Raw genomic sequence first — 17,920 nt, forward strand, 5'->3', positions numbered from 1 at the left:
AGTACACTAAGATAATTATATCACATAGCTTACAAGATCAGACCTCAATAGCAGACTGCTAGGTTCAGACCTTGGCCTTCCAAGACAAGGTGTTATGCCTGAAAAATTGGGGTGGGGGAGGGCACATTGTACGGTGGCCCTGAAGTGACCAGAAGATGCAGACAGAACCTGGTCCTCAAATTATAAATGGAGAAATGAGAGCATACAAATGGGTCACCTGCTGAACAAGAAGTACCTGTGAGTTATGGGACTGACCTCAGCAAAGGACAAGCAGTCTTCCCAGCACTGACTCAGGTGAGGGAAATAAGACCTAAACCCTGGGAGTTTAGGAAAGGATTCAGGCCAACCCTGCTTGGAAACAATCTGGAAGAGGAGGAACAGGCCAAGCTGGAGAAAACAGACTGGTAGGTCAAGGAGTGGGCATCCAGCTGAGGTACTTATGGCACAAAAGCCAATGAAGCTCAGCAGTCAGCTTTTCATCTTGGGTCATCCTTCTGGGAGCTAATGTGCACACTCTTCCAGGCCCAACCATCCTGTCCAACAGTGCCGCCACTGCCATTTTACATTGGCCAGCAGCAGCCACTACCGAGTTGACTTATTTAATCAGCAGAGAATATCTATCAGCACATACATATCCCTAGGCACGCGCACACACACACACACACACACACACACACACACACACACACACACACATATTTTCTTCTTAGTCTTCTTCCTGGAAAGATGGCTCAGTGGGTAAGAGTACTTTCCACATAAGCCTGAGGACCAGAGTTTGATCCCTGGAATTCACATTAAGGTAGAAGTCAAACTAATTGCACAGGTATCTTCTATCCTCCACTTGTGTTCCATAGAGCATGCAAGTCTCCGCCAAACCCAGCCCATCATATTTTCACTATAACAATAAAAGGACACCTAAAGTCAAACCATTCCAAGAGTACTTAGATCATTTCTATCAGAAGCACAAACTTCACAAGTAGCATTTGGGGTACAGACACAAATGTGGGCACAGTCAATTTTTGAGTCCCCAGCACTCACATCAAAAACAGAGTGTGGCAATATTTGTGTTTGTAACCCCAGTGCTTTGTGAGGCAGAGACAGGAGAATTCCTGGGGCTTGCAGGTGCCAGCTTAGCTCCCAGTCTAGTGACAGACCTTGTCTCAAGGGAGTATGGCAGAGAATGATAAGGCAGGATATGCAATGTGATGCCATTCTCTGTCCTCTGAGAACACAGTCATGTGCAGCTGCACACTCGTGTGTACATATATTGCACACACAATAAAATGAAAACCAATTCAATTTGAGAGACCAAGAGAATATTTAAATGGAACATTCTATGAGTGTGGCCCATAGAATCACAGAAGCTTGGAATCACAGAAATATTGTTCCACTAATTGTCTTCAATTTTTGTGTCCTTCTATATGAGCAGGTCATCCTGTTGAGAGTTATTTTCAAAGTTTAAAAACACATGTTATTCATACCACATGGCACAAAAGCATAACTATTAAAAGTGGTTTTTCAGAAAAGGTACTAATATGGGCGGGGGAAGGATTTATTTTTCTTATTGTGAGATGGTTTTTCCAAAGTAGTTAAGGAAATTTCTAGGATATTTCTGTCAGGTCCCAAAGAAACTCAGGACAGATGGCTAACTGTGGTGCATAATAGCATCCGAAGTGCATGCTGACCTCAGACTCTTTCACCATGGCAAGTACCTGTTACAATGTCCTGGCTCTTCTGACTTTAACCTCTTCAAGCCCTGAGTTTTGCTTTCCTTCCCCCAGCTTCTGATTCCTATATAACCCTGCCATTTCAGCCACATTTGCCCATTTTAGCTCTATTTGCCCTCTTGTTTCCCTTGGCCCTTTCTCCTCTCTCTTCTCTTACTCTCTTGCTCTCCTTCTCTTTCTCTCTTTCTCTCTTTCTTCATGGCCTAGGTCAGCCTACTGAATCAGTCCAGTTCAGTTTAGTCTATTACTTTCTTTCCATGCTCCGGATTCCCCCAGATGCATCTGGCTGTACTTTTATATATATATATATATATATATATATATATATATATATATATATATATATATGGTGAAAACTTTCTCCTGCATCATACCTTGGAGTAGTCATGTCCTCATTTTTGTTCAAATTTTTCTGTCTGATTTTTAATAATCACTTTAGAATCCACTCCATTCCCATCCATGTTGCCATGTCAGAGCTAGATTATTTAGCTTCCTGGAGTAGGTGGAGTATCCATGCTTTTAAGAGGCTTTCAGATCTGCTGTTTTGAGATATGTTAAGGCAAGCAATCAGAAAGACTAGGAATCAGGATAATTTTATCCCATAACCAAGGTAGCTTTAAACTATTTTTATGGGAAAAATAAACAACATTTTGTTCATCATGAAATAAAAAGTATCTTTTGCTTCTGACGTACACTTTGAATTCTATTTTGAGTTTCCAAAGAGAGGCAATTCACTTTATTGTAGAACTGAAAGATGGGCTTATTATTACTTTAATATAGTTTTATTATTGTTGTAACCAGAGGTTGGTTATGTTAACATACTATTACCTGTATTGTGTATATGTTCTCTTTAGGTGATATACAAAATGTTTTAAGAAAAATCAACTTTTTTATTAACAAATATTGTATAGGGATAAATTTATTAATTTTAAGTATGCTGATTTTTCACAATTAATTATGATTCCAACAGGTATTATCATTTGATGCATATTTGGAAGATGAAGTGCCTGATAAAAGGCAAGAAAGCCATAGAATAAGATACTATAAAATCTATTTCTACCCTGAAGATGACACCATTCAAGTAAATGAACCAGAACTGATAAATAGTGGACTGCCTCAAGGTATTTATTTAAAACAGCAATGTGGTTCTTTTGCTTCTAATTCTTGTCTTATATATTGTCTGTCTTTAGCTTTTTGAAAGGTTCCATGCTAATATTTAAACATTTCAGTTATGTGGCATTCGCCTTTAGTTCATGATAGTGACTTAATATATTTCTGCCCCTTATAACTCAACATAGACCATTTCTCTCCTCTCTCTGCATTATGAAATACAACTATATCTAGTATAGCAAACTCTTCAAAGCTTTTGGTTTCTTTGTTGTCACTGCATTACCTTACTATGTCATCCAGGATGCTATTGCTTCTTCTTTCTTGGACTACAATTTGTGTCATCATGGCTCTCCTCATCTACTATTGACACTATGATAATTATCATGACTTTGCTGTTTCTTTGACTGTGCCGGTTAGCTTTAGCATTGCTGCGACCAGTTTCTGATAGAATATATATATATTTAAGGGAGTTTCTAATAGAAATGTATATGTATATATATTTAAGGGAGATGATATCTGTTTTGCTTGTTGTTTCAGTTCAGCGGGGAGCATAGTGGGGCAGCTGACATGGTGATGATCAGCAAACCAACTAGAATAGTAGCAGGGGCCATGGCATATACAGCCACCAATGATATGCTAATGACCTATTTCTCCAGTTAGACCCTACTGACAATAGTTCTATATCTTCCAAAGTAATACCTCCAAGTTTTTAATTCATTAATAGATTAATTCCCTCATTAGAGTCTCAGGTATCCTATTTATTAGGTCAACACCATTCTATTCTAATCAGTCTAGAAATGCCCTCACAGATAGAGTCATGATGTTTTTCTGGTTTCCTGGCATTTCTGAGTCCAATGAAATCAACAAGATTAACCACCATAGCATCTCAACAGAGCCCTGTTCCTTCACTATGTATAATATAAGATAAACATAATAAAATCTATAGTCTTAAAGAAGCTAAATCACAAGGAGGACCCTAGGGAAGAGGCTGAAATCTCACTCAGAAGGGCAAGTAAGATAGAGATCGGAGTAGGAGAAGACAAGGAATAGGACAGGAGCCATGATTTTTTTTACTGGAATTTGTGTGTGTGTGTGTGTGTGTGTGTGTGTGTGTGTGTGTGTTTGTGTGTGTTTGGTCTTTTGGAGTATTGTCAACTGTAATATTTTAGACTTTGAAACTTATCTTTCTTACTATGACATCTACCACTTTTATTTTCCTCATTTCCTCATACTAAACCTACCATTCTGTTTTTGAGTCTCAGCAAAACATATATACATGTCTTTTTGTTCTCTTCGCTGTTATTCCATACATGGAACTTTCATTGCTTGATTATAGGAATGGGACAGCTGTCTACCATGGACTTCCTGTCTAAAATTTCTGATCCCCTCATTATCTGTTCTTTATGAACATCTTAGATATATAGTATACCTTGAAATATTGTTGGCCTCCAAGAAGTATGTAGACATATTTTCTTGTAGACCACCAAAGAGAAGACTCATTGGCCAAATTAAAATGAATGAGTCACATAATACATTAAAATATTTAAAATGCTTAGTGAAAGCAATATAACTTAGTTATAAAGCCTTTGCCCAGAACATTAAAGGTGCTGGCTTTCATCTTCCAAACTACAAAATCAAACCAACTAATTAACTAACTTAAAAAAATCCAACCAAACAAACAAGCAAAAACAAACAACAACAACAACAAAACCCTTACATTTAAAACATGCAGTGAGTTGCAGTGGTAAAGACACACTTGGGACCAAGCTTAAATGGAAGAAAAGTACACTCTGCCTGAGTCCTAGGGGTAGACATTAGCCCCTCCCACCCTACTTTATAAACTTTGATAAAAGTAGTATGGTTTGGAGACCAATATTGTGGGTTAAACGAGGAGAATCACAGGCAGGAGGAGATTTGGGCCAAAGGTACATACTCAGATGGATCAATATGGATGAGTGTGCTTGGCCATAGATGTAGCTCATCAGTAATCCTACTGAATAGTAATAAGTTTTGTTTATCTTTCGTGGTCAGAGTGCACTTGTGGCAAGAATGGATGTCACCAATGAATGAGTGGCTAAATTAAGGTCTCATGAATATTGAGTGTTCATGAATATTTAATGACTTATATATTTAGTGTACATGAATATTTAGTGTACATGAATAATTAGAGTCCAGGTACCTCATATATATTTAATATTTACTGAAAGTCTCTGTTTTAGTCCTTCAATCCTTCCTTTCTATATTTGACACATATATTTCATACTTACTATTTTCTTATTGTTATGATTCTGTTCATATTGAGTGAAATTTGTGCTTACTAATTATTTCTTTAGGCCTAACATCCCCATAGTGATTTATCATGATGAATTTAAAGAGGAAATTGGGAGGGGGGGTACAGTGGCTTTTGAAAAAAATCAAGTCTTTTTTTCTTTATAGTGTAGCTTTATTTTATATCTGGTATATGGGATGATGAATTTGGAGCCAGATAGTACTGACAAGAAGTAACTGTTGAATATCTATCATTGTGAAGTCCAAGAATGGACGATAGAACAAAATGAAGTTTATTGCTATGTTGCATTGGGAGGCATAGCATCTTTAAAGGGGTGATTAGACATCTGTATGGTGATACCACCAGGCAGTGAGAACCTTGTGGGGAAAACTAAAATCAAAATTAGAAACATGGAGTGGGATTCAGGCACCGAGATTGTAACCAGAGCCAGCCTGTTTCCTTTTTCTGAAGGTAAGCAGGTCCATTACTCTGTATCTCAGCTCTTATACTATCTATTCCCTGGCCAGTATCAACAACTGTAGGCTAAATTCTTTAAAAATGAAAATACTTTAACATTAAAGACAAAAAAGGTTTTCACAGACATTAAGGCTAAAAATGAGACATGTTTTATTGCGAAGGGACAAGAAGTTTTAGATTCTTAGGGATTTTATTTTTAAAATGTAAGAAAATTTTTTAAAAAAAAATCAGCAAATTCAGTTGGGGTGGCACACACTTTTAATCTTATCACTCAGGAAACCAAGGCAGGGGAAACTTTGTGAGTTCAAGGCCAGCCTGTTCTACAAAGTCCACTTCAGGACAACCAGTACTCTATAGAGAGACCTTGTTTCAAGTAAACAAATGTACGAGCTGGTTACGTGTGTCAACTGACACACGCTAGAGTCATTAGAAAGGAGGCAAGCCAGCAAGCAGCACCCCTCCATGACTTCTGCATCAGCTCCAGCCTCCAGGTATATGCTCTGTTTTGAGTTTTTGTCATGACTTATTTTGGTGATGAACAGCACTAAAGAAGTGTAAGCAGAACAAACCCTTTCATCCCCAATTTACTCATTGTTCATTGTGTTTTATCACAACAATAGAAACCCTAATTAAAACAACAACAACAAAAAAAAAACAGAAAAATCAACAAGTATGTATTAGAAAGTGTTTAACGTAAAGAAAAATTATGACTTTTCATTTTTGTGACCCTATACTTTAGTATATTAGGTTAGGTATGTGGGCAGTATTGCTTTAACAAAAAATATATTGTAAAGACTGATTTTAATTTTGTATATGTGAGTGTTTGCCTACATGCATGTTTGGTGCCCGTGTAGGTCTAAAGAAGGTGTTGGATCCCATGGAACTGCAGTACCAGTTGTAAGCTGTCATGTGGGAGCTGGGAAGTGAATTTTCATCGTCTGCAACAGCATAAAGTACTCTTAAACACTGAGCTGGAAAGACAGCTCCTAAAGTAGTCTCTCTTCTAGTATTTCCCTCATATATTTTGCTGTGATGTTCCCTAACCAAGTTTTGTTTACTTTTGGATTATCTTTCCTACCTTGACACCCAGATTGTGCAAATGGGGGAGTAGAGGTCACAAGACAACACAAACCTGCATTATTTTCTTGGATTGTTTGTAATTTTATTATTACTTGTGCATGTGTGCAAGCATGTTTGTCTTTGGATGGAAGCCACAGATCAGCTTCAGCATCAAGTATCTTCTTTCAGTGATCTCTGCATTTATTATTATTAGTAGTAGTAGTAGTAGTCGTCGTCGTAGTAGTAGTAGTAGTAGTATCTTGTTTGAAATAGAGTCTTAACTGTGTATCTGTGGGTGGCCTGGAAGTTTGTATGCAGGACAGGTGGCTGGTCTTAAACCCATGGAAATTCCCTTGCCTCTGCCTCCTGTGTCCTGAGATTGTAGATGTATGACACAATGCCTGGTCACCTTACTTTTTTTTAATACAGGGTCACTCACTGAATTGGGAGCTTATTGATTCACCCAGGCTAGATGGCCAGCAAGCCCAAGGATAGTGCTGTTTATCCCCTCTACAGCTCTGGGATCTACACATGTGCTACAATGCCCAGTTTGCTTTTTTTTTTTTTGTTTTTAATGTGGTAGCTAGGGATTAAAACTTGCATCTTCATGCCTGCATGACAAAACTTTTATCTATTGAGCCATCTCTCCCCCCTATTCTCATCAATTTTAGGTGAAAACTAATATTCTTGAAGCTTAGTGGTCCTTGTTTTTATTTCATGAAACTATCCAAGAACTGTCAAATGCAGCCTCTATAAGGATTTTAGAAAGGTACATTTTTTCTTAATTTCAATGCTCACAAAAGCAGATTCTCATGTGAGTTCATAATGATTCACTTTTAAATTATTTTTATGTGAGGAGGAAGGAATCTCATGCACAAAGACTTAGGGAAAAGAACCCCAAGAAAAAAAGACTGTTTTGTAGCAGCTTTATTTGTAATAGCCAGAAGCTGGAAACAGCCCAGATGCCCCTCAACTGAAGAATGGATGCAGAAATTGTGATACATCTACACAATGGAGTATTATTCTGCAATGAAAAATAAGGAAATCATGAAATTTGCAGGTAAATGGTGGGACCTGGAAAGGATCATCCTGAGTGAGCTGTCTCAGAAGCAGAAAGACACACACAGTATATACTCACTCATATAGACATATAACATAGGATAAACCTTGTAAAATCTGTACATCAAAAGAAACTAATCAAGACAGAGGACCCTGACTAAAACGCTCAATCCCCATCCCGAAAGGCAAAGAGGATGGACATCAGAAGAAGAAAACAGGAAACAAGTTAGGAACCTGCCACAGAGGGCCTCTGAAAGGCTCTGCCCTGCAGACTATCAAAGCAGATGCTGAGACTTATGGCCAACTGTTGGGCATAGTGCATGGAATCTTATGTAAGAAGTGAGAAATAGTAAGATCTGCAGAGGACAGGAACCCCACAAGGAGAGCAACAGAACCAGAAAATTTGAACACAGGGGTCTTCCCAGAGACTCATACTCCAATCAAGTACCAGGCATGGAGATAACCTAGAACCCCTGCACAAATGTAGCCCATGGCAGTTTAGTGTCCAAGTGGGTTACATAGTAATGGGAAGAGCATTTTAGTTGTCTCTACTATGTTTCTTGTTTTGGTTTCGTTTATAGAGTTCATGGAGGTTGGAATAAGTTAGAAATGAAAACAGGCATCCATTAGGATGGTACAAAAATAGGTATTCAGTTTACATGAGGTTCTATTTAGAACAGTGTATTTTAATAAACACTAGTTCTTGTTCACAAAGAGACTGGTTTGTGTTATGAGTCAAATAAGTCATTGTCACAGTTTAAGACTTTCTTGAATTTCTTGTAGAGACATAGTTTGCACATAAGGCCAGGAATGTAAGGTAAACTCCAAAGTTTAACAACTGTACCTATCTAACAGAATAATTGTCAGTCCACTACTATCATGTCCAAACTACTCAGTGTTAAAGAAAAAGAGAATGATTAGAAATATGGCATAATTTCTAGCATGATCCAGACCAGTCAGTCTCAGGTAGGGAGTCATAAATTTTGATATTGCTGACCTGGAGTAAAGAATTGGCTTTTACCTGTTTAGTATATCCTTGGTTAAGAACAATGATCTATATTAATACCTTCTTTTGGTTCCTCAACTGGGTATTTCTTCTTATATTTAAAAAAAAGAGTAATTTTCAACAGGACAGGAGCCTACCACAGGGGACCTCTGAAAGACTCTGCCCAGCAGGGTATCAAAGCAGATGCTGAGACTCATAACCAAACTTTGGGCAGAATGTAGAGAATCTTATGAAATAAAGGGAAAATAGAAAGATCTGGAAGGGACAGAAGTACCACAAGGAGACCAACAGAGACAAAATATCTGGGCTCATGGGGGCCTGCAGAGACTGATGAATCAACCAAGACCATGCATGGAGAGGATCTAGACCCCCTTCTCAGATGTAGCTCATGGGCAGTCAGCTCATTCTCCTTGGGGATTCACTAGTAAGGGGAGCAGGCACAGTTTCTGGCATGAACTTGGTTGCCTGCTCTTTGATCACCTCCCCCTGGCTAGGTTGACTTACTAGAGCACAGAAGAAGAGAATCCAGGCAGTACTGATGAGACCTGATAGGCTAGGGTCAGATTGTAGGGAAGGAAGACCTCCCCCATCAGTGAACTAGGGACATAGAAGAGGAAGAAAGAGAGAGAGAGTGCAACTGGGAAGAGATGAGGGAGGGAGCTACAGCCCGGATACAAAGTGAAAGAATTTTAAGTAATAATAATAGTAGTAGTAGTAGTAGTAGTAGTTATTTTATTGAATGAAACAAATGTGTTTATGAACTGTATTTTCTCATTTGGATGCTATGTGTTTGTGTCAGGCACATTCTATATCTAAGTACCTTATCTCATAAAGTAGAGGGGTTGCCGGGTACAATGTGAACTGAGCAGCTAAGTTTGAATTTGAAGTAAGGAATAAGGCTTTTAGTATAACCATATCTTAAATACTACATGTGATATACTTACAGTAAGTTATTTATTATTTTTCTGTAATTTAGGTTTAGTTGGGAATTCTGTATTTCATTTTTGCTAAATATGATACCCTATGAGGGTAAACATTGGGGCAAGAATTATAAATGAATGGAACAACATAGAATTTTAAAGTAAAAAGGACATAGGAGATAACAGAGTCAGTAAAGTGCTTGCCACACACACACAACGAATTGAGTAAGGATTCCTCATCATTCATGGAATAAACCAGGCATGATGGTGCACTCTGTAATCCCAGCTATTCTTACCAAGTCAGTGACTTCCAGGTTCAGTGAGAGATACTGTCTTTTAAAAAGAACTGGAAAGCAATAGACAAAGATTCCTAATGTTGACCTCTAGCCTACACACACACATACACACACACACACACTAGCATGCACAAACAGACATATCTGCATGCATATAACATACGCACAAATAAAACATTTTAAAAAAGTATTTAAGAGCAGACATGAATAAAGATGTGTATATTCCATTCAATAAAATATTGTTGAAGCAAAATGAGAGATGAGGGGAGGAAAGAAAATATGGGAGGTAGTATATAACGCTTGTTACACAGTGCAGGTGTCATCAGTGGTACCAGATGTTTGAAGGATCAGAAGTGGGAAAGCTAGGAACCACTTAGGAACTTAGAATTTGAGTGGAACCTCAAAAGTTTCCCCAGTTAAAGGTGGAATAGAAAGAGAGCATAGCCTAAAGGGATAGCATGGAAGAAATGTGGGTAAGTAATGGAACAAGAAGTTCAAAGATAATTGGGAATAGATTATAGAATGTGTTATGAAAACTAATCACAAAGGTAATAATGCAAGAGGATGTTTCAGAATTTACCAGGTCATATTTTTGTACTGATGGAGTGGTTCATGGGGACTTGCATACGGTTATTATTTCTCATTCTGTTCACAGATGGGGTTGTTTAATATTTTGTTCACTCATTGCTAAGTATATGTCATATTAGCAATATATGAAAAAGTTACTGTTGTAAAACTTATACTGCTAAGGTGATATTTTAGAAAAATATCAGTAAAATAGGAACAGTTACTTCAGTGGATGAACAAAATGAACACAAAAGAAGGGAACAATTCTCTGCCATATCTGATCACTAGATATAAATTTAATAGACACAACAACAAGAGCAATTCCATTTTTATATTCATTCACTTAAATATTATCCTGTTCACCCTAGGTGTGCAATGTAACTGAAATAAATGTTGGATTTTTAATTCTGCAAGGTGAATTCTACACTGCTGAATTTAATGTTATGACAAAAATCTAAGACATGGAATGCCATGGAAACATGTTAAGCATAAATGGATATATAGCTACTTTGATATCCACCACAGGGAACCGTTAGAAAGTTAAAGTTTGAGTGTAGTCAAATAACAGGGCTTAAAGGATGAAAGATGAGGACAAATTGTAAGGCAGGAACTTGATGCTTGGATGTGTGTTCAGGGTGTCTTTTTGGGACAGCTGAGAAGACAAACACTGAAAAAAGTAAAGGACTGACATGCTGCTTTCATTTCTCCTTTTTTGTGTGTAACATTTTTATTTGTTTTCTTTAATGACTTGAACTGCTTTTCAGTGTGTGCCAAAGGCATGACATCCTGCCCATTTGTTTGGTATGCTATAACAAACTTCTACTGGTAGAGTTCTTGCCATTTATCGTGGAAAACTATAAATATACAAATCCCCATAAATGGATGTTATAACCCTCTATAGGACACAGTTGATATATCATGAGAATGGATGACTAAAAGCTCTCATGAGCAACCATACATTACAAATGGTCCACATTGGGTTTCTGATTCACACTGTATAATTGTGATATTGGATTTTTTGTTAGTAAAATTTTCTTGTTTGTTAGTAGATCCACTTTCTGCTTCCAGCCCATAGATAGTCAGGACTTTTCTAGTACTATTTCCTGGTATTTTCAAAAGCATCTAATGGGGCCTGAAATGAGGAAACTGTGAGGAGATCTAAGATGCAGGCTCTGGAGGGGTGGAAATGTGATGCAGAGACTGGTACAGGAGGAAAGAGGCTGATTCTGGAAATTAGTCTTTAGACAGAAGTAAGGCTGTTTTAAAAGAGGAGCTTCACCATCAATTTCTCTTCTTTTCCTTGTAGTTGGTATCTCTCTAGCCCATTTTTATTCAATTTTTTAATTGGATCTTCTTCTTTTCCTTTACTAAGGTATTTTCTGGATGATGTGTAATGAGATATAACTCAGTGAAAATGATGGAAAATAATGGTGTTTTGTTAGTCTAAAAGCTAAAGTTCAAAATCCTTTACTCTCATTTCTTAGGATATACTATTGGTGAAGACACTTAAGCATTCTTAGTTAGCATTCTTAGTTTTAGTTTCTCATCTATGAAGCAAACACTGATAATTCATGTACTGCCTGTCTCTGTCTTGATTAGATGTATAAAAAAAAAGTCTAGTCTAGAAAAATGAAGGTAATTATTATTTAAATCCACTATAGTCTACTCCTACACACCTTGAAAGTGATAACATTCCTATTCAAAGTCTTACTTAACAAAAACTATAGCTTATTTGAATTCTTAAAATGAAGTACAAGTTGTAAGTATATGTATTACTTACTTTTTTATTGCTGAGACAAAACACCATCTTACAGAAGAAAGGTTTATTTGAGCTTATGGTTCTAGAGGGTTAGAGTTCATTATGGTTGAGTGAAGGCATTGCAGCACAGAGGACGCTGAGGGCTAATTTCTTTAACAGCAAGCACAGAGCAGAACTAACCCAAAGCCTGACTCCAGTGACATACTTCCTCCAACAAGGCCGTTCTTTCTATACCTCCCATTTAGTGCCATCAATAGGGGACCAAATATTCAAATGTCCAAAACTATGGGGGACATTTAAATTCAAATCATTATAGTATAGGTGTAGTTTTTTGCACTTAATATATGTAGTCCTTCTCTCTCTTCCTCACTTTCTGTCTGTCTCCCTCTACCTCTGTGTGTGTGTGTGTGTGTGTGTGTGCGTGTGCATGTAAGAGCGTGCATGCATGCATGTATGTAGTTTATATATGGACATTCAAAATCTATGCTAGATGTCTTCCTTGATCCCATTCTACTTTACTGAGGCATGCTTTCTCACTGAACCTTAAGCTCACAGATTCAGTCTAGTCTAGATAGGCAGCATGCCCTGGGTATCCCCTGTGTCTGTTTCCTGAGTACTGGGATTACAGGCAGCTGCCACTCCTGACATGTATTTATCTGTGTTCTGCAATTCCAGGCAAATACTTTATCCACTGAGCCATTTCCCTAGTTCCATAGATGAAAGTTTTGAAGAAACTCCAGATTGTTGATTATTTAATAACCTGCCACAATGCAAGTACATTTAAAGAGGCATATAGTAGCTCCTGGAAATATCTGAAATGCCCATCCTTTTATAGATTTCAAGTGTGCAATTTGTTCTAAATATCTAATTTTGAAGGATTAAATAATTTGCATGCTGTTTTCAGTGGCATGAATTAAAGGCTAATTGAAGTATAATTCCTTGCAGTAAAATTATATCATCTTTTATATAGTATATTTAAAAATAGTCTATTCCAGTTTTAATTTTATAGTTTTATTGTTTTAATTTAATGTACTAAGTAATTAAAAATTGCTATGAAGAAAAGAAGATGAACATGATTGATTTTACTTAAGTTCTCCTCAACAAACTTAAAAGTAGAATAATGTGGAGTAGTGGAACACAGTTCCTGGTACATAAAGATTATTCATTAACTGTTCTTATAATAAACAAGAATAAATAAGTTTCAAGTATTTCTAGACTTTGAAAAAAGGCAATATTCTCAATACTATATACAATATAAAGAAGCTAAGTTGATGTCTGTATATTAAAATGCTTCTATACGTAGGTCACACAAACCATGTGTTACTGAATTATTAGGAACTTGGGATCCTTTGCTCTGAGGGTAGGTTCTCATGCTTAAGTCAGTTATAGATGTTGCGAGGCAACTGCATGAGTAGCTTCTATTTCTCTGTGAACCTCAAGATATACTGACTGCCGATTGCTCGGAGCTCATTCTTAAAAGCTCTATATACACAGACAACTTTGGAAGACAAAGATTGCTTTGCTTTCTAGTGCAGGCTGGTGTGTAACGTTGGAAGACAGAGGCAGTTCCTTCCTGCAGCATGACGGGCAGACGTTTTTATTGTTTATTCTAGTACGACTACTAACTGCTCACAGAAGTCTTAGGTCCCCTAAAGTCAAGGTTCCTCTCTTGTTGTGCCACCTGTGTTTGTAGGTGTTGTTTCATCCTCATTTTGCTTCTTTCCCCTTGTGAATTGGGGCTTAGGCAACTGGCTCAAGAAAGGCTGATTCTTTTTGCTGCTGTTCACCTCTATTGAATAGTGAACTATCCCTTTGTCTCTACCAGGAAGAGAATGAGCACCACAGAGTTGTATATGGAAGATGTGATGAGATCAAGAAACCATGATTCAGTGTACTGGCTGAAACTATGAAATCTCTAGCAATCCTCTTTTGATGTAGGTGGTTGTGTGGAGATAGGCAGAAGTAATGGAGGAAGCAGGAAGAATACGTTTCCAGATGAAGACGGATTCTATGAGGTTTTCAAGCAGCCTAAAGTCATTCATGCTTATTGAAGCTCTAAATCATATTTCTGGCACACATAAACTAAAGATTGTTAGTTTATTTATTTGTTGGCTTTTTGAATCAAGCAAAAAACTTGATTCCTATTGGGCCTAATGCACTGTTTAGTTGAATGCATTGCATTCTATTTAGTAACTGAAAGCAAGCTTACTTACTGTAAGAAAGTACATGACAGAGTAACATTTTTTGCTCATTGTGCTAACACTACTATTCCTGTCTTCTAGTTTTTATGATTTATAAAAATACTTCCCTAATAACAGTAAGGAAATTCAAGTGTCATATCAGGCTGGCTAGTGAACTCTGGACCTTGATTTACCTTAACTCGAGTTTAAATATATCATGTTGCCTCCTAGAAATGACCCCTTGCGTACTACCTGCCACAGGGAAGCATGGTTCTTGTTGAGATATGCCATAATTTCTCGTTAACCATATAGCTAAACAACTGTATTTTATTTGTCCTGCAGGCACTTCTATCAGGCGTCATCAGATTCCTCTTCCACCTCCTGATGATGATCAATTTTATACTGTGCATCACTTCAATATCAGCATAGATGTTGTCTTCTATGGACGCACGTTCAAGATTTATGACTGTGATCCATTCACTAAAAACTTCTTGAAGAAAATAGGAATCAAATTGAATCCTCCAGGACAGCGTCCAGTAGATCCCTACATGAAAATGTGGAGAGAGGTAAGAACTGATCCATTTGTGATTTCCTGTCTTCAAAGAACTGGTGAAGAGTGCTAGTGATCTTGCTGCAGATACAGAAGAGCTTTTGAATCATGGTTTTGTGAGAGCTGTCTTGTTATTCTTTGGATAGATGGGAAGACTGAATGGTGGCTACAGAACAGGAATGATCCCCTCATTTCTCTCCTTGCAGCCTCCCAAGGCACTTACCCTCCAGTATTTTATGGGAGCCTCCCTTTCAGCTGTAGAGTATTTAGTGAGATGCTTAAGTGGGATAATGTCTAGGAACCCATGGTCACTGATTGTATATGAGTTGAGCTTACATTTCTTCTGCTTGTGGATGCTGGGTTTAGTTGCCTCTCTCTGGCTGGGAAAATTCTACAACTGTACAACTGATTAAATAAACCAAACCTTGAACATGACTTTTTCCTTCTTCTTTGAACTTTTTGAGATTGGGTGTTGAAATAGCCTAGAAGAGTGAAGTAGTCATGATTTTCTTTTCTCCCAGTTATGAGATATGTATTTAAAATCTGATCCCATTATAAGGAACAAAGACTCAGTGTTATTGTTCTGTAGTTCTTTAAACTGATTGCTTGACCCTTGTTTTCTATTTTCTGAATACCCAAAATATAAAGTATCATTGTTTAGGTCACATACCTAGCCAAGTTCTTTATGAGAACTACAATGGATATCTTTGGATTCTTACCTACATTTTCATATTGTCATTTTTCTACTTTTTATTTTTGTATTTATTCATTTAAAAATTTCGGAGACAGGATCTCACTATAATAGCACAGGCTAGTATTGAATTCACTGTGTAACTTGGGCTGACCTTGAACTCTTGGTTGGTCCTCCTGATTCTGAAATATTGAGATTAGAGGTGTGTGCTACCCCTCCTCACTATGTTGTTGTTGTTGTTGTTGATATATGACTATGCATAGCCACCTATATAAGCATTAAATGTACTTTGGAATAAATCTTACCCTCCATCCAAATTACAATGTTAAGCATTCCTCCCAGAATATCCCTTCATGTATTTTTCAAATCAGCCCTTCTTTCCACTCAAGAATAAGCACTATTCTCATTGTTGTCTCCATAAGTTAGTTTCATCTGATTTGTATTGTTTTCAAACTTTATAATTCATTCCTTTCAGAATGATAACAAAATTTAAGATGAAAATTTCTTTGATTTTGTTTTTATCTCTCTTTAAAAGCTATGTGTGAGATCATTCTCCTGTACCTGCCTGTTAGTCTTAGCAAAATTCTTTTTAGACATTAAAGGCATACAGTCTTTCTGTGAGATATATGTGAGTTCTGTAATATCTAAGGTAAAATGAGTTTGCATCACTGTAAATGGAGATCTTCAGGTTTGGACTCACTTTTATGCTCTGTATGATACATACAAAATCTTAGAAGCACCAAAGAGAATCTGAAGGGGAAATATCCATACAAGTTATTGCTCCTTGCATATAGCAATATGTATTCACTAACAGTTATATGATAGTGATTGTGAATTCTGTTAAATGGTATGAATGTACAGAATACTGCCAGAGTTTGTATATTTCTAAAGCAGAAAAACTTACATAATTGAAAATAAATACCAAGGAAAAGCAAATGTTTTAAATAATTGCTCTTCAGACTATAAGAACCATTTTAATATTCCGTTAGGGCAAAGAAAACCCATCATTAAATATACGAATCTTTGGAAAGTTAAGAGTTTAATACTAGCTTCTATTTTGGATTTTATAGATTTACTTAAGCGTTTGCATCCTTGATATGTAAATTAAAGTATTTTGCTTAAACTGAACAGGATTTTAATGGTATACAATCAATAATGCATTTCTTAGCAGTCTTATACACTAAAAGCAATTTAATTAATGAAAGCAGAGGTCCCATAATTTCATGTAAATATCAAGGATAAAGCTTGAAGAGCCTCTAGAAAGCTCTTTTGTTTTCCTCTTGAGATAAGAGTGTACTGAGACTGCCCTAGACAGACATAAAATTCAGGAATTTATATAATGATTATATAGTTCAATTTGCAATAGCATCTCTCAAATAAATTTTTCCTTACATAACAATATCATTTGCTTATAACAAATAGAATGGAGGCAGCTATACTCCAAAGCAGGACTGAGAGGTTGCAAGTTGTAGGAAAGATGCATCAAGAAGACTATTGAACCCAGTTTCTAGAACAGAATCCAGCCAAAGAGTTTCTGTGTAGACTCTATTTGCTCTGTTTCTGTTTCCACTGGGCTTCCATTTCTTGGCTATCTGAAGGTGTTGTTTTTTTTCAACAAAATTAAATTATATATATATATATATATATATATACATATATATATATTTACATATATATATATTTATATATATAAGCTATATATATTGACATATATATGTATATATACATGTCAATATATAGTTCTTTCTCTTTGCAAAAATATAAACAAGTACACACAGAAGTGATTTTTAGTGAAAAGACACATTTTAAAAACTTAAACATAATCAGCTTGGGATTGGACATACAGATTTTAAATCAATGCAGGTCAGTGATTTGAAAAATGTGTACACCAAAGTAACTAATATGAGAGGAGGTAAAATATTTTGGGCTGGGGATGTAGCTCACTCGTAAAACATTTCCACAACATATGTAAGACTCTGGGTTCAATCATCAGCATGGCAAAAAAGAAAAAGAAATAAAGAAAATAAAAGATAAGATACAATCTATTTTCCATAACCTTAAAATATTCGTTTTTCCCCTTCGCCTTTGTGTTCAAGTCTCCTGAAGTCACCCTTTCTTGTTATGCCATCTATACAGAAGCAATTACTGCTCTGGCTTCTGTCACCACAGATTAGGTTTGTTCATTCTTTTTTTTATTAATTTTTATTTTTTATATTAATCACAGGTTATTTACTTTGTATCCCAGCTGTA

General features: G+C 36.6%; 1 protein-coding gene across 1 annotated transcript in view; it reads left to right on the plus strand.

The window, feature by feature from the left end:
- Efhc2 (EF-hand domain containing 2) overlaps positions 1 to 17,920 on the plus strand; it is a 121,311-nt gene that overhangs the window by 21,676 nt on the left and 81,715 nt on the right. The window contains exons 3-4 of the mRNA XM_055598270.1: positions 2,698 to 2,848; positions 14,772 to 14,995. Coding sequence (XP_055454245.1) covers positions 2,698 to 2,848; positions 14,772 to 14,995 — 375 coding nt within the window. The remainder of the gene's footprint in view (positions 1 to 2,697; positions 2,849 to 14,771; positions 14,996 to 17,920) is intronic.

The sequence above is a fragment of the Psammomys obesus genome, unplaced genomic scaffold (assembly GCF_907164565.1).
Source record: "Psammomys obesus unplaced genomic scaffold, mPsaObe1.curated_primary_1811, whole genome shotgun sequence".
Classification (NCBI taxonomy): Eukaryota; Metazoa; Chordata; class Mammalia; order Rodentia; family Muridae; genus Psammomys; species Psammomys obesus.